This window comes from Malus sylvestris, chromosome 7, assembly GCF_916048215.2.
Source record: "Malus sylvestris chromosome 7, drMalSylv7.2, whole genome shotgun sequence".
NCBI classification, from domain to species: Eukaryota; Viridiplantae; Streptophyta; class Magnoliopsida; order Rosales; family Rosaceae; genus Malus; species Malus sylvestris.
The window spans coordinates 19,153,338-19,177,325 of NC_062266.1; the positions used below are offsets into that span (position 1 = coordinate 19,153,338).

The 23,988-nt window shown below is 36.2% G+C and overlaps 1 protein-coding gene across 1 annotated transcript; it reads right to left on the reverse strand.

Moving 5' to 3' along the window:
* Positions 1 to 1,574: 1,574 nt before the first annotated feature.
* On the reverse strand, positions 1,575 to 23,781 carry LOC126630150 (uncharacterized). Its single transcript, XM_050300282.1, has 5 exons — positions 23,150 to 23,781; positions 21,564 to 22,399; positions 2,406 to 2,488; positions 1,838 to 1,953; positions 1,575 to 1,721 (listed from the first exon to the last, which is right to left on the reverse strand). The coding sequence occupies exons 1-5, from the start codon at positions 23,753 to 23,755 to the stop codon at positions 1,575 to 1,577; spliced, it is 1,788 nt and encodes a 595-aa protein (XP_050156239.1). The 5' UTR covers positions 23,756 to 23,781.
* Positions 23,782 to 23,988: the final 207 nt, after the last annotated feature.

Consider the following 23,988-nt stretch of genomic DNA (forward strand, 5'->3'; position numbering starts at 1 on the left):
CTGTCACCCATCATCTAAATCATAGGCATGTAGCCTATACTTTGGTTTAAATGGCTCCAATTTACTTCGGCCTATTGATTGGGCTCGGGCAAGTCTTCATTTACTTTGGCGCCTTTGGGCCTTTATTACTACAAAGCCCTTGCCTATTCCAAGAGTCAGAATTTATGAAATTCCCAAGAAACTTCTTATTCTGGATGTTAAGTTCTTAGGCATACAATGTAGGCAAATTTTTGTCCACTTGCATCTCTTCAAGGAGTAGAATACAAGATTGGAGAGATACAAGCGAGTATTTATTAATATTACTGCTAATTTTGTACTATTATTTAACATAAATATTAATCAACTTTCTTTGTTCAATTTTCAAGAGGCCTAAGCTTAGGGGTGCAACTTGGGTTGGGCCAATCCGAACCCACCCATGTCCATCCTGACTTTAAACCCGAACAAGCGGGGTTTTTTGAGTTATAACCTGCTCGAACCCAACCCAATTTCAACCCGTTCATTGATTGGGTTAAGTTGGGTTAATCATTTGCCCGTCCATCCCCAACCCAACCTAACCTAACTAACCAAACCCAATCTAATCAGATTGTAACCCATATCAATTAATGCTCATACTACACCCAAGTGTGCCAAGTCCAAAGACCAATGCCCTTTCTAATATTTTTTTAATAAATTACCCTTTATAATTACTTAAGCTTCTAGGGAATAAGAGGATGTGATTAGTCAACTCATATTTGTAGTTTCTAAATCCTAAAGCTTTATAGTAGATTGATTTATGAAATTAGAGTAAGCTAGCTTTGATGCTACTTTTCTTAATTTTTTTAGGAATTCTTGGAAATTAAGTTGTTACGAGATTAAACTTGAAAAAGTTGGGCAACCCAAACCCAACCCAAGTAAACCCTAACCTATTTAAACCCAAGCCTAAATGAACCCAAATAAAACCCAACCTGAACCCGAATTGTAAAAGTTAGGTTAGGATTGGATTGATCTTCCAACCCGCCCGAGTTGCACCCCTACCCAAGCTTGGTGAATTTCTTGAGTTTGGCTTCACGAATTTCAAAATGGCCGGGTGCTCTTCAATAGAAGAGTAACTCTCTATTATTTTTTCTTTATTTATTTTATGTGGAATTACATTTTACGTATAAATTTAGGAAGCATTGTTATATTTATTGCATCCTTTTTATTTTATTTTTTATATCTATATGTCCAATCGTATTAGGAACAATTGTAGACTGCTTATTATAGGAAAAGTTTGGCATTGGTGCTAAATTTTGTGATGGATATTTGCGGGATGAGTTGCTTTTTATTTGAGTAAGTAATTCTGTCAAATTGTTTATTCTTTTGTGGTTTTGATTTGACAGTGAATTTATATTGGTTAATCTCTCGAATAGGTGGAATATTTGCATGGTGTATAGACAAGTTTAACATTTATGGAAATCTCGATGGAAATATAATGGTTTATTTTGTAGGGCCGATCCAAGTGCACCATAACAAATTTGGAAAATTAACCAAAACATCCTCCAAAGTTTCACTTTAATCATCAGGACAAAACTTAGCAAAAATGCCAATTATGCCCTTCACACATCCATACAAGATTGCTCAGTAATGAAGATGACATTTTCAGAAAAATTTTGCATGCCAAAGATAAGGTGGCAAACTTTGCAGCAACCAAGACAATATGGATTCACGTGGCCTTCAGCAGCTTTCAGAAACAGGGCTGACAACTTTCAGAAACAGTGTGTTGTCACTATCAAAAAGTTGTAAATATTGAAAAATTATTTTGTTGTTTAGGAATCAGCTTTTGTATATAAGGGAGCCTTTCCTCCCATACAGAACACACCTGAATACCACACACATCTCTCAATATCTGAAAACACCATACACTCAAGCATTCGTAGCCTTCATAGCATCCTTGTAAACACTTCTTTGTAATCACTTTCTTGTAAACAACCATCTCTGTAAACATTCCATATATCAATAAAAGTTCAAGTGTACATATTCAAGCAATCTCCAAGTCTTAAGTAAGTTTTCTTTTCCTTCTTTAGTGTGTTTGTTTAACTAGACTTCTAGTCCAAAATAGGGAAACACTATTGTGGTTATATTATTAACCTGCTAAACTGACGATCATACTTTGTTCGAGCACTCTGTTATAGTTGAATGTTTGCCATACAAATAACTGGACATCAACCAGGGTACCTCTGAGTTCTTCGTACCTCTGAGTTCAGTCGTTAAGGCCTTATACTTGTACTGTGAGTGGCCGTCATGCTGAAACATGTCGAGTTCCATGTGCAAGGTTCTATGTCTAGTTGTTATAATGGTCATCCGACTATTTAACCGAGCATGCGTTGCGAATTTGGTATCCGAGCCTAGTTTAACATTTTAATAGTATAATTATAATAGTAAAGTACCTTGAGGATAGAAGTCGTAGATACAACTGAAATCATATTTGTTTATTGTATATGAACAACAGATATTATTGTCCCTGTAGACCCTGTCAACCACAATTACCAGGTATTTATTGTCCCAGACATCCAACTATAACTAGCATAAAGAGAAGATTAGTATATATATCCAAAATAATTATTAGTACTTTGAAGAAGCAAAAGTTTTATCTTGGATATCTTGAACATCCTTCATTTATTCGTAAATATAATAACACAGAATTGCAGCATAAAGTTTTAAAAGCAAAAAGAACAACAGATCAAGTTTTAGAGACATTGAGAGAAGAAAGAGAGTTTTTAAGAAACCAGTTAGCCGTAACCCTAGAGAAAGGTAGACTATAGTTTATGATAGATTATCTTAATTTAGAAATTAGTGAACCTCAAAAAAGAAAAATAACTTTAGACCAAAATAGTTTAGTTTGTTATTTTCCATCAAGAAAGCATAATCATATTTTGCACAGTCAAGAAAATTCACAAGCCAATAATATTGTAGATCTTATTATTAGTCAAGTAGAAAATATAAAATTAGAAAATAATAAGCATAATCATTTGTTAAACCAGTTGTTAGAACATTTCCAGAAAAACTCCATAAAAATAATTAGACAAAATTTAGACTATATTACATCTCAGTTAGAAGATAATAATAGAAATATTCAAAGGTTTCCTAGCAAAAGAGAGATAAAAGAGCTTGTTGATCTTATAGATAGTAAGCCGAAGCAAGTAGAACTTAGATAATTAGAAATAGTTGAACAACTAAAATCAGAAGTTCAAAAAATTCAATTAGTACAAAAAGAGTTAAGTGAACAAGTAGATAAGTTGCATAATAAAATAGATAAATTATTAGTTTAATGACAGATTCTAGAACTAGCAGAAAATATATTCAAGCTTTGAAAGAAATTAGTAAATTCGATAAAGAACCAGTAGGATTAACAGATTTTTCAATACAAGTATCCAGTAGTAATATTCTCATTAGGCAAAATAATTTGATTATCCAATTAGTTTTAAGTTTAGCTGAAAAATTAGATCAAGTTGAAGAACAAATAGCAGAAATAAACCAAGTTTTACATAATGCATCTTCATCACTTCCACCATCCTTGCTAGATAAATTAGAAAATTTAACTTTGAGTGCAAATAATAATAGAAGACCTAAGCTAAATCCTTTTGATAATAGAAAATGGAACTCTTTAGGAAAAAAGGAAAAGAAGTAGTTAGAGCGGAATATATTTATCCAAATGAAGAAGAAGCACAAGAATTCATTCGAAGAGGTTTTGAGAGAACACAGAAAAATAAATATAACTTGTATCAATTAGGTTTATTTGAAAACAGAAGTAGAATTGTAAGCAGCATCAGTCAACATGAAGTTAGCTGTATTGATAAAGAAGTCACACTTAATCTAATTAGTAAAGAAGCATTTACTCATTTGAGAAAATCACATTTTAGTCAGATTCATATAGGAACGATATTAATTGGAATAGCAGGATTAACCAGAGCACAAGTAGGTACAAAAGCTTTAGTATACATATATGATGATAGATGAGATAATCACCAACATGCAGCAATAGCAACAGCTGAAGTAGACTTAAGTTCAAACTTAGCAGTTATATGTTGTATTCCGAATTATGTTATGACGATTAATGAATTTAGTAAATATATTAAAGTGAGCATAAGAACAAAAAATTATAATATGAAAGGAGAGTATAAAAATTTGTGTATTAGCTTAATGTATATAGGTAAAGTGTCTGATAGATATAATCATAAGTTTAATTTAGAGTTTCAAAATTTAGTTCAAACATTTGGCAGTAAACATGTAAATATGATAGAAGCAAAACCCGTAGATAATAGCTTTTTAGAAGGAACTCAGTGGACATTACCTAATTTACAAGTAGCACCAAATAGACAACCAGATAAAGTACAAATATATGAAACCAGTACAGGTCAAGCAACAATTAGGTTTAGTAATTATAAGCAACTAGAAAAAATAGAAGAGGATGAGAGTGAAATTGAAAATGAGAGTATACATATGGCTTTTGATAATTTAGATATTAATTTAGTTGAACAATTTGATCATATTGTAGATAAACTTATAGAAGATATTGATCATTTAGATGAAGAACAATATTTGGAAAAATATAAGACATATGATTTAGGACTACATAAAATTTCAGACGAAGAAATGAAAATTTTAATCTTAGAAATAGGAGTAGAACACATTTTAGGATCAAAAGAATATAATAATTTATTAGAATTGAAAGCAGAATGTAATCCAGCAGAAGAAAGTAGTACATCAGGAGTAGAAAATCCAGGACACGCAAGCAGAACCGATCAACAATTTTTAAGACCAACAAATGAACAATATAATGAAAAAGCAAAAGTAGACTATATGGAAGAAAGTATGATAAAACCTAGAAAAAATAGGATTCCATATTTGAGAGGGTTAGAACAAATTAATATAGCTGGTAATATATTAAATTTAGATAATGTAGCTCCACAAGATTGGGAAAGAACGATTGAGAGATGGGAAAAAGGCTGCGTACATGCAGCATTAATGTTAGATTTTAGTAATTCAAAAAACATGTTAGATTACTTTGAACATACTTTGGATGGTTTAGTTTTTGATTATTTCCAGTCATGGAAAGTTCAAAATCCAGAACAACATCAGGCAGCTAAAACATATTTTAATATTGATGGTTTTGTTACTTTGATTAAACAAGAGTTTTTAGATCATAATAGGTTAGATGACAGAAGTGAACAAGAACAAATAAGAGCAATCAGAAATTTAGAACAATTACAAATTTGCGATTTACAGTATATAGCTGAGTATACCACAGATTTCTTTAAATATTTAGGAAGAACAGGTAGAATTAGTGATATTAATTTATTAGATACTTATATGACAAAAATAAAAGGACCAATAGGTGAAAAGATTTGGAATGAATGGCAAAAGCATTCGAAGAAAAATGATATTGCTATAGGACCTAGAATTCAACATGTATATGATATACGTAGACAAGAGTGTAGTCAAATAAAGGCTAAGAGACAAATTAGGAAGCAATTTTACATGAGTTGTAAAAATATAGATTTACCACAACAGTATGGTTGTCATAAGAAAAATAAGCATAAGAAAATATACAAAAAGAAATATAAGTCATATAAACCCTACAAACAACATAAGAATTTCAGGATAAGACCTTCAAGAACATATAAGAAAAGAAAATATATTCCAAAACAATTTAGAAAAAGAAGTGGCAGACCTTGGATTAGGAAATATAAAGCACCAAAAGATAAGAATAGTTGTAAATGTTATTCATGTGGAGAAGTTGGACATATTAGACCTAAATGTCCAAAATTAGGTAAACAATCGAAAGAAAAAGTACATTTGATGGAGTTGTTTAAGTCAGAAGAAGATGAGGATATTCAGTCAATATACAGTTTAGATAATTTAAGTGATAATGAGAGTATTTATAGTATAGAGAGTATTAACATGATAGATTCAGACTCGGAAGATTCAAGTAGCACAAATAGTGATCTAGAAGAATATATGTGTGCATTCATAGAAGAACAGCATGAAGAAGAATATAAATACATTAATTTAGGTTGGCCAGAAAAATGTCATAAGTGTAATAAATTAGTTGCAAATATATACTACAATACTTACTCAATATTATGTGAAAAATGTTATAGTAATAGGTTATTAGAAGTTAATTCAGCAGAATTTGAAATATTAGGAAATATTGTTCATAGTATAGAAAAACCAAAAAATAGTTCTTTAATCACTATAAATTGCGAAATAGAATTAGCAAAATAACATAAGATAAAACTATAGCTATGATAGATACAGGGAGTACAAAGAGTGTCATAAGAGAAGAGTTAGTACCAGAAAAATATAGACAAAAATTAGCAAAAGCAGTAAGAATAACACAATTTGATGAGAGACCAGTTTACTTAACACATTGTATAAATAATGAGTTTATTAAAGTAGAAAAACAACAATTTAATTTACCATTAACATTTGTTTCACTAGTAGGATCATATCCATTTATTTTAGGATTAAACTTTTTGAAAAGTTTGCAAGGTTTTTTATTTATGAACCCTAACATAACATTTTTCAAAAGAGGCATTACAATAACTGATCAAAGTAATACTGTAGAAGCATACAAAAACATAAGTATAGAAAAGACTAGTGGCCAATATAGTTATCATTTAGAAAACTCAAAAGAAAATGATGAGCATAATAATGTAGAAGAGTTTGATGAAGACATTTTTGAACATGAATACCCGATTTTAGAAGAAGGAACCTGTATAGAAATATTACAGTTAGATAGACCAAAGAGTTTAGAAGAATTGTTACAATTAGCAGAACAAACTAGGATTATAGGAGAAGACCCACAGTTACATTGGAGCAAAAATAAAATACTAGCAAAATTAGATATAATTAACCCAGATTTAACCATTAAGACGGCTGATATGCCTTATAGTCTAATAGATAAACAAGAGTTTGAGCAGCAAATAAAAGAGTTGTTAAATTTAAAAGTAATTAGACCATCTAAGTCTAGACATAGATCAACAACATTTATTGTAAGAAAACATTCGGAATTAAAAAGAGGTAAGGCTAGAATAGTTTATAATTATAAGAGATTAAGTGATAATACATACGAAGATAGTTATAAATTACCAAATAAGGATGAGCTTATAAACAAAATTCAAGAGAGTAAATATTTTAGCAAATTTGATTGTAAATCAGGTTTTTGGCAAATAAGATTAGCAGAAGAATCAATTGAGTGGACAGCCTTTACTTGTCCAGAAGGACATTTTGAGTGGCTTGTTATGCTATTTGGACTTAAAAATGCTCCATCGATCTTTCAAAGAAAGATGGACCAAATTTTCAAGAAATATGATAATTTTTGTAGTGTTTATGTAGATGATATTTTAGTACATAGTAAAAATAAAAATGAACATAGGAAGCATTTAGAAATAGTATTACAAGAATTTATCAATAATGGAATTGTAATTAGCAAAATAAAATAACATTAGAAAAGCAAGATATAGAATTTTTAGGAATGTATATCAAGTCAGGTACAATCCCATTACAAGATCATATAGCTAAAAAGGTGTTAGAATTTCCAGATAAATTAGAAGATAAGAAACAGTTACAAGCATTTTTAGGATTGCTAAATTATGCAAGAAATTTTATCCCTGATTTAGGAAGAAAAATAGTAGTATTACATAGTAAAACTAGCAAAATTGGACAAAAATATTTTAATAGTGAAGATATTAAATTAGTTCAAAAAATAAAAGAAGAAATTACTAAACTTAAGCCATTAACATTACCATTAGATGATAGTTACAAGATAGTTGAAACAGATACTTCATCATTAGGATGGGCAGATATACTATACCAGAAAAGGCATAGGGAGTCTCCAAAGTCTGACGAACAAGTTTGTAGATATTCCTCAGGAAAGTTTAGTGATGTACAGTCAAGATTACCATCAACAGATTTAGAAATTTTAGGGATAATTAATTCACTTGAAGCATTTTCTTTATTTTTACATAATGAAGTATTTATGATTAGAACAGATTGTCAAAATATAGTTTCTCATTATAATAAGATACATGCTAATAAACAGGCAGCCTGAAGATGGGTTAATTTTGTTGATTCAATTACAGGAAATGGTTTTAAACCAATTTTTGAACATATAAAAGGTAATGACAATACATTAGCTGATATCTTATCAAGATTAATTTGTTGAACAGGTATGGAATATCGTGGACCATCATCAGCAAATAGCACAAGGCAGTAAGGCAGAAGAGTTTCTTTCAATGGCATGATAATGCACCATCAACCTCCACCATTCAGTGGATTTCAAAATAGCATGAGCAGACCAGCATCACCACCAGTACCCACGTTCAACTTTAATGGCAATATTGTTGAAGGAATCAGAAATCCAACTCTGAGAAACAGGTCAAGGGTACTAGAGCTTTCTGATAGGCAGCAAGTTCTCTTAGATAATTTTTGAAATATCCAAATTAAACAGCCAAGCATGAGGTTAGGTCATAAAAAATTAATTAGAGCCTTAGAACAAGAGTTTGATAGCTTTAATTTTAATTTCCACCAAAACCAGCAACATATTCATTCTCTTGAGCACAACTTTCAAGTCATCTCTAGGGACCATGAGTCATTACTTGGTAAGTTTACCAAAATGAACCAAGAACTCCAATCTCTTAGAATGCAGCAAAAGGCAAGTGACACATTGAAAAGAGAATTAAAAATAGGTTTAGAAATTGATCAGCATAAGAATAAAGGAAAAGAGGTTATTGAACCCATAGAACAAGAGGCTAATGAGCCCATAAAAGAAATTAAGATTGAGCTATTAGAAGAAGACGTTGAAATGAAGCAACATCAAAGTAATGAGCAGCATCAGGTTCTGAGTGACAAAGAAAAACAAGAAAAATATGAAAGTTTTCTTAGGAATATATCTTCAGACTTAATATTAGACGATATTTTATTAGAAGAAATTTCAAAGGCAAAACTAAGAATAATGCCAACAGATATGCAAAATGAGATCCTGAGCAGAGCATCACAGTCCATGAAAGAGTTACAATTACAATTACAATGCGCCTTGTATCAGTCCATCTTTGATCCAAAACCAGGGATGGATATTATTACAAAGATGTATCCTTCATGTCTTTGTGATAGTACAGAAAATTGTATTTGTAAACCAGAGGTTAGCATAGCTATGGCCAGGATTGACATGAGAGATTTTAAATCATGGCATTTTAGTTATGAGCATCAGAAAAAGCATAATGAGGTAGAAGTTGCCCCTGCCTTACTATTAGAGTTTGGTTATCTCGATAAAATATTTATTAACCGTATTTCTCAACTAGAATCATTTCCTTAAAAGCTTATTAAAGTAGCAGAAGATTATCTAGAAAGGTGGAAAGAAATTTGCATAAGTTTTATTAGTAGTCCTCCAGATTGGTATGTACACATGCATAAGGAGAAAGCAAGGCATATAGCCATGATCAATGAAGAGTCCTTTAGACTAAACCCTATCTCCTCACATAGGTGGACTCCTTCATACAAAGATATTTTAAAATTTAGAGGGATCCAAATGTTTGCTTTAGATGAGTTTGAAGATTTTAGGTATGATATGGTACTAGTAGCAGAAGAAGAAGAGATGTATATTTATAGCAAGACAAGAATCAGTCATCAGCCTTATTGGAAGCCCCAAAATTTCAAAGAAGAAACAGCGGAAATATATTACAAGGTGAAAGAAGATAGAGAAAGAGATGCGGAGCTTGTAGAAGGCGATGAACAGTATTGGAATAATTTGTCAGAAGAAGAGCTGCATAACATCGACAACATGATGGAAGCCTAAAGAACTAGCTGTAAATTAGCATAAGATGAATAGCCTCATAATGTATTTCCAGACAGAAATGTCAACATCGTTGTGGTCCGCATGTAATGGCATAAGAGTAAATAAAGAGAAGAGTTTGATCTATTATAGACTTTTTATACATAAAATGTCCTTATGGTTAAGAATGAATAGTACCAAACCCTTTTCGTTAAAACTCCCTAACAAATTCTCCACTTTGGAAAGTCCAAACAAACCATTGGTTTTGAAAGACCTGAGGAAATGTTGGGATGATTCAGTGGTGAAGGGGAATTATAATAAATCTATATGCAATGCTGAAGGGGGAACTACAATAAATCTAGGGTTAATTAATATCAGTTTACTAGCCTAAAGTTTCATGGTTTTCAACATTTGGTATATGAAGTTTTTTTTTTTTATCCCAGAGTGGTACTTGAAGTCATAATTTTTGGACACTTTCATACATTCGTTAAAGTTGCTGTTAAATCAACCGTTGACTAGTGATGTGGTACCTATATGGACAATGACTGGTGCTACATGGATATTAAAAAATTTAAAAAAAAAATATGGGCCTCTCCTACTGATTTGGATCCTCGCTGGATCCCCTCCTTGGGGATCCTAGGAATTAATGCACGTGGATCGTTGATGTGAAAAATAAGTTAACACACAAAATTAAACCCTCTTTTTATCAATTGTAGCAAAGTATGTAAGTAGGGATCGTTCTAAACCGGGGATTAGGAGGGATTGCTAAACACTTGAAAACTGACTTAGAAATGTAAAAACAAAGCTTAAAACACTAGATTAGACTCAAAGAATGCAAAACTCACGTTTAAAATACTAAAATAAACCAATAACTCAAAACAGCAACTAAAAGACTCAAAACTGCCTTAAAAACACTTTCTGGGCAGTTTTGAACATAAAGCACCAATTTGGACGAATTTGGGTTTTAACTTGTACCAAAACACTTAAAAACATAAACCAACACACTTTCTAACTAATCTAGGACTTCAAAATAAATGGGGAATTGATTTGGACGAAAATGAACTGAATGGACAGATTGCAAGGAAAACAGATTGTAATAGAAACAGATTGTAACACAAAGTTATGAATAATCAATGGATGATGGAATGGCTAAGGGGTTCTTCTCCACACATGAAATATATGCAACCTAAATCAATTTTCAGTTATCAATTTAATAAGTTATGAATCTCGACACTCCAAGTTAATTAGGTTCGCTTAAATTAACCTTCAGATTTCCCTAGAATCATTGAATTGGATGAATATGCATCGCAAACAAATTATTCCCAACAAGTTCTTTATATGAACAGCATGATAAAGACACAAGTTAGAATCATTACGTTCTTTGGAAATCATAAGCATCGACAAGGCATTCGTAACTATGAAAAGCATGATACTCTTGCCAGGAATCTACTTAACACGATCGTGACTAGCGACCTTCACTACTTACGAATATAAATTCATAACGATTAGGTGAAACAAACTTATATCCTAGCATCAAATTCAGGCATGCAAATTAAGCGTGCACTCTCAACCAACATACAAGAATAAGTTCTAAATCAAACGGTTAAGCAAATTGTATTCACGACTTATACAACGATAACTGAAAGTAATCAACTTATTTCACATATATAATCATGGTTTTGAATCCAGCCTTACCCAAAACGAAATTAGCCAATCATACTTAAAGCAAAACAAAGATTACATGAATTAGACATTAAAATCCAAAGAAAGAAAACACCTAGAATGCTCCAACTTGGCAGCAAGTGCATCCAAGATTCCTCCTTTCCCTTGCTTGTGGCAGATTGGTTTGTGGACAGGTTTTGGGTAGTTCTATGGTGCAGAAAGGTTTATGGTGAGTGTAGAGGAGTGTTTGATGGTGGAAGGGTGGTGGAGAACTTCGGCAAAGAGGGTGGAAGAAGGTGGAGTGGCTGTGATATTTTCTGGGCACTACAATGGTGTTTTTGGGGTGTTTTGCTGCCTAGGGTGAGTATGGACGAATTTCTGTGATGAATGGTGAATATGAGAGTGTGAACCCTTTGCCAAGGGGTGTAAACATGTATATATAGGCCCCAAAAACCCTAGAGAATCAGATTGGGCAGTGGGGAAAATGCATAGCAAGGAGGGTGGATTTGTGGTGTGCAATGGTCCAAGGATGAAAATGGAGCAATGATGCAAAGTATGGAGGGTAAAATGGAGTGGTATTTCAGCTAGGGAGCATGAATGATTGTGTTCATTGCATGGAAATGAAAAGGGGAGGTGAAATGTTTCAGAAATTAGTCAAAGGTGCAGCAACATGTGTTGCACACAGCATTGGATCCCAAATGTGGATGATGGAGCATCAATTGGTGCATGGAATGGTTGTGAAAGTTGTGTGAAATCTGATGGGTGAAGGGAACAAGAGGTATGCAGCAATTGAGTGTCATAATTGAGTGAATTGAGGCATGAAATCAGAAATATTTTAGGGGACAAGGATGATTAAGCATGCATGGGAATCCAAAGGGAATGCTATGTGGTTACACGGCAAGGAGTGCGTGTTCTTTTGTGGCTGAATTCTTGATCCTTTGTACATTAATTCTTCACATTCTTAGCCTCTTTAATTCTTCAATTTCGTCCAAACCTTGGTTCCAAATATGTGACATGCATTCCAAGCTCCATTTTGCTCCAAAATGCTCCAAAATGCATCTTCTTGCCTACTTTGTCCTTAAAATCTGAAAACACACGAAAATGACTTTAAACACTAAAATAACTAAAGAGACACGACATAAATGCACAAGAACAAGCCAACTAAGTCGCATAAATATGCTCCTATCAAATTCCCCCACACTTAGCTTTTGCTAGTCCTCGAGCAAAACAAAATAACTAAACAAAACCAAACCAACAAAATGAACAAAATCCAACCTAAGCCTTCCAACGTTTGCCTCAGGGATTTCCAATGCACATGTCATGTTAAAAATTGTCATCCCCACAGATTTTAGTTGTCTTCACACTTAAGCACATACTTAATCATAGTCATCACTTACTTGTTCGCAATTAATCGATTAAAACAATGTTTTTGATGTAGTAACATGCCTTAGAGAATTTAGTCAAGTCCTTACAAAGTATGCACTCAATTTTCACTCAGATTTTCTAACTACACACACTATACTAGTCATATGTGAGAAGATTGATGTAAACATGAAAACGAACGCTCACATATATGTATTACAAAGAAAGCGATTTCTGGAGCATGTTTAGATATGATCTCATGAATGGAATGCTACTACTTAGATGCGAGAACCAGTGACACCATATGCTCATATCAATTTCAAACTCCACATATTGAACCGCATGACACTCAAGATGAAGTTAAGGGTTGTAACGGGGCTTGGGGTGATGGCTAACAAATGAAGGATAAGGATAACAATCGTTCTTAAAGCAATAGCAAGCAAAGTAATGAAATTGAAACTTAGAATTCACTTAGATTGCAGAAATCAGCTTTTAGACACGAAGGGAAAATTCAAGCAATATTTAGGGCCGAATTCTATGTTTTGGACCTTTTCTTCAACAAGCAGCACTTTAAAACTTTTTTTTTTTTTTCAACTCTTCTTTTCTTTTCAACAAGCATAATAACTCACACTTCCCCCACACTTGTTTTCTGCCATACATTAATCAAAAGAAATTCAATTTGAATCATGCTTTACTATGCTTCAAGAACAAGGGTATGGATGGTCCTAAACTAGGCTAGGTAAGGATAATGTGGTTTAACAAAGAATGTAGGCTATCAAGGCTCAATGGGGTTAACTTAAACATATAACGTTATGGGATACATGGCAGTTTGGCTTTGGTGGTGGTAACTACACAACTTCATCTTGAATATGTGTTATGCAAATCAATAGCATGCTTTGAATGAAATAGGCATGAGTTCTAGCATTTGGAACTAAATGATGAAACGCCTTCTAAGTAATAACCAAGCAAAGAATAATGAGATCATGCAACGACTTTAGAAAACAATAATGCACAGATTTTAACTCTCCAAATAAACATTTAGGCTCAAGTCTCACAAGGTTGTAGCGTTAGTTTGAGTTCCTTCCTTCAAGCATGTTACAAAAACTAATTTTTTTTTTCTTTTATAATTACATGTGATTTCATAAGTTATAACCACAACCAAGCATAAATAAAGAGTAAATCAAACTTTCATCCATGTTTATAACTCTCTTTAACAGTCATGCAATTACAAACCGAATCCTCATCATTGTGTTGGAAGGTACCCTAAGACACAAATAAGCACACAAAAACAACTCTTTTTGGGATTTTCAAAACAATTTTTCAAATTTTTATGAATTTTCGGATTTTTATGTCAAAACACACTGAAACACTCCAAAACAGCTTAAAAATACTTAAAACAGCAAGGAACAACACTAGAAGTAATGGGTGATAATTTTCTACGAATTTTATGCAAAACACTAGTTACCCCCCCACACTTAAATCAAACATTGTCCTCAATGTTTCAAGCATATACTCACACAAAAACAAGCAACGAATAACAGAACAAATATAGCAAAGTAAAAAAAAAAAAAATTAGACAGAGTAGAGGTTAAGAACACAAATCTGGTTTTTGAGATAGATGATCTTGGTGACTTTCCACAGCTTTGATCTTGAACTGGTTTGGAATTCTGAGCGAGGAATATCAGAGTGCAGTCTGCATTCTTCTCTGCTTGTTTCTTCTGCACGGCGGGCAGGCACGAGGTAAAGGTGTTGGTCTGTTTCTTTCTTCAATCTTTCCAAGTGCCCACCTCTTGCTCTCTTTCTCCTTGTCCTTAGTTGAGGATGAATCAGCACGTTGTCTCTGATCGGATCATTTTTATATATATTTTTACTTCGAATTCACTCGTCTTTTCTTAGTTAGTTCCTTATATTTTTGAGCTATTTACGTTATTTTTGTGTTTATAGGATTTGTTATGAAAAGAAAATAAAAATAGAACAAGTGAAATTTTATGTAATAAATTCGTCAAAACTGTCTGTGTAGATCAGCTTTTAAATAAAAATAGAAAATTATTAGATCCCATAATTTTAGTTTATATTTTTGCTGAATTGGATCCCATGTCCAAAATAAATCTACGACCCTCCTAGGTGGTGGAGACCTGATTATTATTTAATGGTGCTAAGTACTTAGCCAAATGAAGGTTATTAAAGATTCATACTTTTTGGTGGAGTTTGGTAAAACCAGGTGTAAAGATGGAAAGCACTTGAGACTTGAGTGAGGAGAGAAATGGCAGACAAAACATAGCACGGAGGAAGGCAGAGATAAGTGGAAGAATAAAAGAAAGAACAGTGGAGTGCACACTGAAAAAGAGAATATAGAAGTCAGAGGGGGATTGGAGGGCGGGGAGAATAAAGAGAGAAGGCTGCTTTGAGCAGCGAAAAAGACGGTCAGAGAGAGAAGCAGCTTAGCTGCGGGGAGAAAACCAACGAAGAGAAGCGGAAAGAAAGAAAGCTGCCCTTGGCAGCGTGAGAGAAGACAAGCTGCCTTTGGCAGCGTGAAAGACAAGTGGCGGGAGAGAGCAGTAAGGGCAGAGGGGAGGTCAGAGGACAGAGGCATAGCACGGACTGGAGGAATAAATAAATAAAGAGTGGACTGATTGGGAGAGACGTGGGCTTTGCAGAGAGAGAAGAGGAGCAAAGCTGCCTTGGGCAGTTTTAATCAGAAAAGGCACGGACAGACAGAAGCAGCAAGCTGCCTTCTCTCTCGGTTAAATCTTTCCAAACTTATATTTTATTTCTGTTTTAATAATGTGTAACTAAATTTATTTTGGCTAGAGGTTAATTCAAAGCCATGAATATATTTGTAATATGAATTGATTACCTTCAATTGTGATTTCTGAGTTGTGATTTAATTTGCTTAACTGCTTGATTGATAACTAATTTGTGTATGTTGGTTGAGAGTGCACGCTTAATTTTCATGCATGAATTTGATGCTAGAATATAAGGGAGTTTCACCTAATCGTTATGAACTTATATTCACAAGTAGTGAAGGTTGTTATCCACAATCGTGTTAAGTGAATTCTAGGCTGGATTAACATGCGTATTCCATAGTTATGAATGCCTAGTCAATGTTTATGATTTCCGTTGAACTTAATGATCTTTGTTGAATGTCTCTATCATGCGTATTCCATAGTTAGGGATTTTGATGAGGAATAATTTGGTTGTAATGCGTATTCCATTCAATCCAATGAATCTAGGGAAATCTAAGAGTTAATTTAAGCGGACCTAATTAACTTGGAACATTGTCATTCATAATTTATTGAAAGAACAACTGAAAATCAATTTAGGTTGCATATGTGTCATGTGTGGAGAAAAACCCTCTAGCTAGTCCGTCATCTATCCTTTCACCTTAATTTCATGCTTTTGTCAATTCTGTAATTTATTTAAGTTTAATTTACTTCTCGTCAAAACCAAACCCCCCCATTATTAAATTATATTATTTAGTTAGTTTTCATTGTTGTTAGTCTTTTAATTCAATTTCCGTCCATTTCAGTTTCTAGTGTCTAAATTGATTGTTTTCATTATGTTGAGTCATTCTAAGTGTGTTTCGAGTTATTAGAGTTTTTAGCCTAGTTTTGTGTCCTTGAGTCTTGTTTAATATTTTTAAATTAATTTAGAATAGATTAGCAATCCCTCCTAATCCCCGGCCTAGAACGATACCCTACTTACATCTATACTACAATTGTCAAAAAGAGGGTTTAATTTGTGTGTCAAGTAATTCTCACATCAGTCTCCACATGCTTCGAGGTATCATCTTCACTTCCCTTATAAGTGAGAGACAAAGCGAAAGCATAAGATGATGAGTACTCGAGAGCAAGAGCTGGCTGGAGAAAGGACAGGGAGAAAGCATGATATGAGATACTCTTGCTCTCAACCCTTATGATATGAAATACTTGTGCTCTGGATGGGTTGTTTGCAGGGGTATCCCAGGGGATGAAAAATACAGAGTGACTCGAGAGGGTTTGTTGGAAAGCCATTTCAGAGAGGATGAAGGGTTAAGTGAGGCTGAAAGTTGGGTGAGACTGCTTCACTTTGAAGTTTAACATTTATAGAATTTTCTTAATGGCTGGGAAGGCATTGTTCCATTACTCGTGTCGGCAAGCCTGGGATAATTTAACAGTAGTTTTCACGTGCATTCCGCTTCTCCAAAAATTTTCGACAGATTGCGCGTGATTTACGTAATGCAGATGTGCAAATTGACAGATGCTGACACGTCTCGATAAAGCAGAGGCCTCTTTAATATCTGGAATTTACGCTTCGAGTTCTGAGCTTCGTTGAGGGCAGAGATTGCATGTGACAAGTGCTGACGAGGCTGAGAGAGATAGATGGTTGGAATCGGTGCTTCGACAGACTGCCCGTGATTTTCGCAAAGCTGAGTTGCGTGTGATGGGTGCTGACGAGGCTGAGACAGTTGACACTCTTCGGTATCTGGAATTGGTGGTTTGTGAGCAAGCCCAACTTTTGAGAAAGCTGGCACCTCTTCGATCTCTGAATGGCTTCTTCGATTTCTGAGCTCACCTCTTCGATCTCTGAAATCCCATCGCGTGCTGATTTTTATAGAGGTATGCAGGACGTTCAAAGCACTCTTGAATTTCTGTCTGTAAAAACTCCCGTTTTGCATTTTTACGATCTTGACTTGTCCGATCTCCTCTTTCTTTAACACCTCTGAAAAATGTATGGCCCTTCCGACCGTCGTTTTGACTTGAACCTTGGTGAAGGAGCAGCCCCTCCTTCTCCAGACAACATATGGCGTCCGTCCTTCATATCCCCTACTGGTCCTCTCACCGTTGGGGATTCGGTGATGAAAAATGACATAACCGCTGCGGTGGTGGCCCGGAACCTTGTCACCCCTAAAGATAACAGATTGCTCACTAGACGGTCTGATGAATTGGCGGTTAAGGAGTCTCTGGCTCTTAGCGTGCAGTGTGCGGGTTCTGTGTCCAACATGGCCCAACGCCTATTTGCTCGAACCCGTCACGTTGAATCGTTGGCGGCTGAAATACAGAGTCTCAAAGAGGAGATTAGAGGACTCAAGCATGAAAATAAACAATTGCACAAACTTGCACACAATTATGCCACAAACATAAAGAGGAAAATTGACCAGCTGCAGGAAACTGATGGTCAGATTTTACTTGATCACCGGAGGTTTGTGGGTTTGTTCCAACAGCATCTGCCTTCTTCTTCTAGGGCGGCACCGCGTAGTGAAGCTTCAACTGATCAACCTCCGATACCTCCTCCTTCCGTGGCCCCACCGACTGCTGAGACTCCGCCGACTACTGCAACTCTGCCGACTACTGCGACCTCTCCCAAGCAGCCTTTGTGAAGGCTCCCTCTTGCATTATGCTATGTTTCTTTATTTCCCAGTTTCCTGTTCATTTCCATGAAGTTTAATGTTAAAATCCTTTGCATATTTGTTAATGTTTCAAAATAGAAAGTCACAACCAAAAATAATTAAACAAGTAATAAAATTGACAATCAAGCAGAATAAATGGGTTGCCTCCCTTAAAGCGCTTGCTTTAACGTCTTCCAGCCGGACGATGAACACCTTCACTTCTCCTTGGAACCCACGGCATGCAGTGGGATCTCCTCCACAACATGCTCCACAAAGTGCTCGTAGTATGGCTTCAAGCGATGTCCATTCACCTTGAATTCTTGCCCGGTTCTCAAGCTCTTAATTTGGACTGCACCATGCACAAAAAGATTAGTAACAACAAACGGGCCAACCCATTTGGAACGTAACTTACCAGGGAATAGACGAAGGCGGGAGTTGAACAACAACACTTTCTGCCCAATTTCGAAAGTTTTGCCTCGAAGCATCTTATCATGGAATGCCGTGGTCTTCTCTTTGTAAATTCTAGCATTCTCATAAGCTTCATGCCTTATCTCATCAAGTTCACTCAATTGAAGCTTTCGATGAATTCCGGCTTGGTCCACATTCAAATTGAAGGTCTTGATGGCCCAATGTGCTCTATGTTCTAATTCCACGGGAAGATGACATGGCTTGCCATACACAAGCCGAAAAGGAGACATACCAATAGGGGTTTTGTAAGCCGTTCGGTACGCCCATAATGCATCATCCAACCGTAAGCTCCAATCTTTTCTATTTGGCCCAACGGTCTTCTCCAAAATCTGTTTGATCTCACGATTTGACACCTCGGCTTGGCCATTGGTTTGGGGGTGGTAAGGTGTGGAGACCTTATGCGTCACATGGTACTTCTTGAGTAATGCCTTAATGGTACGGTTGCAAAAATGAGACCCGCCATCACTGATTAGCACCCTAGGCATCCCAAACCTAGAAAAGATATTAGTTTTCACAAAATCTGCCACAACTTTAGAATCGTTAGTTCGAGTGGCTTTCGCTTCCACCCACTTGGAAACATAATCAACGGCAAGTAATATGTAAGTGAAACCAAAAGATGAAGGAAAAGGACCCATAAAATCGATAGCCCAAACATCAAAGATTTCAACAACAAAGATGGGTACCTGCGGCATTTGATCTTTTTGGCCAATATTACCTGTCCTTTGGCATCGATCACATGTTAAACAAAAGGTTCTAGCATCTTTAAACAAAGTAGGCCAATAAAAACCACATTCAAGAACCTTAAAAGTTGTCCTTTGTGTGCCAAAGTGACCCCCACATGCATATGTGTGACAAAAACTTAAAATTGAGTGAAAATCTGATTCATGCACACATCTTCTTATAACCTGATCTGAACAATATTTCCACAAGTATGGGTCATCCCAAACATAAAATCTAGCATCCTTTTTAAGTTTATCACGTTGGAATTTGTTTAGGGTGCTAGGAAGTTGTTTAGTCACCAAATAATTCACCAAATCTGCGTACCAAGGAGCACTTACCTGAACGGACAAGAGTTGTTCATCCGGAAATGTTTCGGAGATGGGAAAATCCTCTTCTTCACGCACCAACCTGCTTAGGTGGTCGGCAACAACATTATCACTCTCCTTCTTGTCCTTGATTTCGATGTCAAACTCTTGAAGTAGAAGCATCCAACGAATGAGTCTAGGTTTAGCTTCTTTCTTGGTGAACAAGTACTTCAAGGCTGCATGGTCAGTGAAAACAATAACTTTAGTACCAATTAGATATGATCTAAATTTATCTAAAGCAAATACAACCGCCAAGAGTTCTTTTTCGGTTGTAGAATAATTCAACTGAGCATCATTCAAAGTGCGTGAAGCATAATAAATAACATGTGGCTGTTTATTTTTTCTTTGACCCAAAACAGCGCCAAGTGCATAATCCGATGCATCACACATCAATTCAAAGGGAATGGACCAATCAGGGGGAGTTATGATGGGTGCCGTGGTGAGGAGGTCCTTGAGATGCTTGAATGCTTGCTCGCACGCCTCGTTGAACTCGAAAGGCACTTCCTTTTGTAGGAGACGGCATAGGGGTTGTGCAATCTTGGAAAAGTCCTTGATAAATCGTCGGTAGAATCCTGCATGACCAAGGAAAGAACGAACCTCTCTCACCGAAGTGGGAGAGGGTAAGTAGCATACAAGATCTATTTTAGACTTATCAACTTCAATTCCACGTTCAGAGATAATATGACCCAAAACAATACCTTGTTTAACCATAAAATGGCATTTCTCCCAATTTAACACAAGGTTTGTTTCAACACAACGTTTCAAGATTAAAGTGAGATTATCCAAGCAATTATCAAATGAATTACCAAATACACTAAAATCATCCATGAATATCTCAATAATTCTCTCAACATAATCAGAAAAGATGCTAACCATACACCTTTGAAACGTGGCAGGAGCATTGCACAAACCGAATGGCATGCGTCGATATGCAAACGTTCCAAAGGGACAAGTAAAAGTGGTATTTTCTTGATCATCTGGGGCAATAACAATTTGATTATAACTGGAGTATCCATCAAGAAAGCAATAAAAGGAATGACCTGCTAACCTTTCTAGCATTTGATCTAGGAACGGCAATGGGAAGTGATCTTTCCTTGTGGTTGCATTTAGCTTCCTATAATCAATGCACACTCGCCAACCGGTTTGAATTCGGGTGGGCACAAGCTCATTCTCCGCATTCTCGACAACCGTCACTCTAGATTTCTTGGGCACACATTGGATAGGTGAAACCCAACGGCTATCGGAGATGGGATAAATCACCCCACAATCTAGAAGTTTGATTATCTCCTTTTTCACAACTTCCATCATCAGAGGGTTAAGACGGCGTTGAGCCTCTCTAGTTGGTTTGGCCCCCTCCTCAAGAAATATGTGATGCATACAAGTCGTAGGGCTTATACCTTTAATATCGGCCAATGTCCATCCTAGGGCAGATTTGAATTCCTTCAACACACGCACTAGCTTCTCCTCCTCTTGTGCCGTGAGGGATGAGGAGATGATGGCAGGTAGTGTCTCATTTTCCCCCAAAAAGATGTATTTCAAATGGCTTGGTAGGGGTTTGAGATCAAGTATGGGTGCCTGAACGATGGATGGAAGCAACTTGTTAGTCGAAATTGGAATGGAATTAAAGTTATGAGACTTACCACCATGCTTAGGTAGTGACTCAAGGGCAGCAACCAACTCAAAAATTTCATCACTAGGAGGCACGACATGGCCTAGTCCATGTATGCCGTGGGTTACACTAGAATCTGCCCCCTTTGTTGTGAGTTCCATTCCTCGTGTAATGACTTTTTCAAGCGCATCGTCATTCAAATCTTCAAGATATCCCTGCGCCAAAGAGTCAATTATATCAATAGAGAAACATGAATGGTCCTCACTAGGGTACTTAATGGAATCAGAAAGATTAAAATTAACAACTTCCCCATCAAATTCCATGGACAACGTTCCACTATACACGTCAATCTTCGTTCGGGCCGTCTTCATGAATGGCCTTCCAAGGAGGATGGGCAATGAAGAAGCATGATCCGATTCATCCATTTCGAGCACATAAAAATCTGCTGGGAAGACTAAATGATCAACCTGCACCAAAACGTCTTCCAACACTCCATTTGGATAAGCGTTAGATCTATCGGCCAATTGTATGATTACACCATCATATTTCAACTCACCTAAGTTCATAGATACATAAATGGAGTATGGCATAACATTTATAGAGGCTCCTAAATCTAGCATGGCAGATTTGAAACGAGTGTTACCAATGACGCACGGAATTGTAAAGCTACCCGGATCTTTGCATTTGGGGGGTAGTTTACGTTGCAAGATGGCAGAGACATTTTCACCTACCTTCACAACCTCTTTGGTTGAAATCCTCTTCCTAGTGGTGCATAGCTCCTTTAAAAACTTAGCGTATCTCGGGACTTGCTTAATGGCATCCAACAAGGGTATGTTGACTTGAACTTTCCTAAGTGTCTCAAGGATGTCCTTTTCAGCTTCTTCCTTCTTTGTTTGCACAAACCTGCTAGGAAAAGGAGCATTCGAAGGCACAACATTAGTAGAAACCGAATTTGACACATTCTTACCTTTATTGGATGAATTGGACAGATTTGGAGCCATGGGGGCTTGCGGCATAGGTGTGTCCACCTTTGCTGTGGGTGGGCATGCTTCCTCCTCCTCAAATTGAAGTTTTTCATCCTCTTTGTGACCTGTTTTTTGATGAAGAACCTGCCCCAATCTCTTTTCCACTTCTCAAGAGTATGGCATTTGCACTTTCAAAGCTTCCCTTCGGGTTTGGAATGGTAGAACTAGGAAGCCTTCCTTGGTCTTTAATCTGCCCAACAACCTCGGCAATTTGCCCCATTTATTTCTCTAGTTGGTCCACTCTTTTGTTTTGATTTTCCTGCCCATTAGTCAAAGTGGTTAGTAACTTAACAAGTGTATCATTATCCAAAGCATTACCTGAATTATTTGGGGCAGATTGTGGTTGGACTTGAGGGGGTGCGTATGGTTTGTTGTAGAAGCCCGGGGGTTGTTGCTTAAAGCCTCCTTGTGGTTGGGCTGGTTGTGGCTCTCTCCATTTGAAGTTTGGATGGTCTCTCCACCCCGGATTATACGTGTTGGAATATGGATCATGTCTTGGCTGATTTTGGCTTTGAAACCCAATGGCATTAGCGCTCTCCCATCCACCATTCTCAATGAGTTGAGGACACTTTTCGGATGCATGTCCTTGGATAGAACATACGCCACACACCATGGGTCCTTGAATCTTCATTCCCTCGGCCATCTGTGAAACAAGAGAAGTAAGATTAGCTAACTGAGATTGAATATTGGAAGTGGAACTTACCTCATGCACTTGTTGCGTGGGGGTCCTCTTTGGCCTACACCCTCGTATTGTTGAGCGTTCAATGCTCGATTAGCAATCAAGATTTTTGCAGCCATGGGCGTTTTGTCTACCAATGCTCCACCCGCCGAGGCATCGAGCATTTGACGTTCTAGTGGTAGGAGCCCTTCGTAGAAGTATTGGAAAAGCAATTCCTCCTTCATCTGATGCTGTGGACAAGAAGCAACAAGTGATTTAAATCGTTCATAATATGTAGGAAAAGACTCACCTTCATCTTGTTGAATTCCACTTATTTTTTTACGAAGAAGAATGATGCGAGAAGTTGGGAAAAACTTCTCCAGAAACGCCCTCTTCATACTCTCCCAAGATGTAACTGTACTGGGAGCCAACTCGTATAACCAATCCTTGGCTTTGTCCATTAAAGAGAATGGAAAAGCCTTCATCTTTAAAATACTTTCGTCAACGGTAACCAGAGTCATACTTAAGCACACCACTTCAAATTCTTTCAAATGTTTGTTCGGATCCTCCATGGACAGCCCATGGAACTTTGGAATGTGGTGGAGCAAACTTGACTTTAACTCGAACTCTTCGGCTTTACCTTGAGCAGCCATGGGATATTGGATACACAATGGTGCGGCATTATCCAAACCCGAGGCGGCAAGCTCCTTGAGCGTACGGTTGTCCATGGCTATACCTTGCTCTTCTCCACCCACTTGTGCCGTGGGATCCTCCTTGTGCTGTTGTTTCCTCCTTCTCAAAGTTCTCTCGAAGTCGTCGTCAAAGTCTAAGATATGCTCATGAACAGGTCGGGAGCTTCGAGTTATGCACTAGTACCTAAAAACAAAGAAAACAAAACAAATCAGCAACTTAAACAGAAACTTAAACAAAATACAATAATTCGAAAGAAAACAATCCAAGA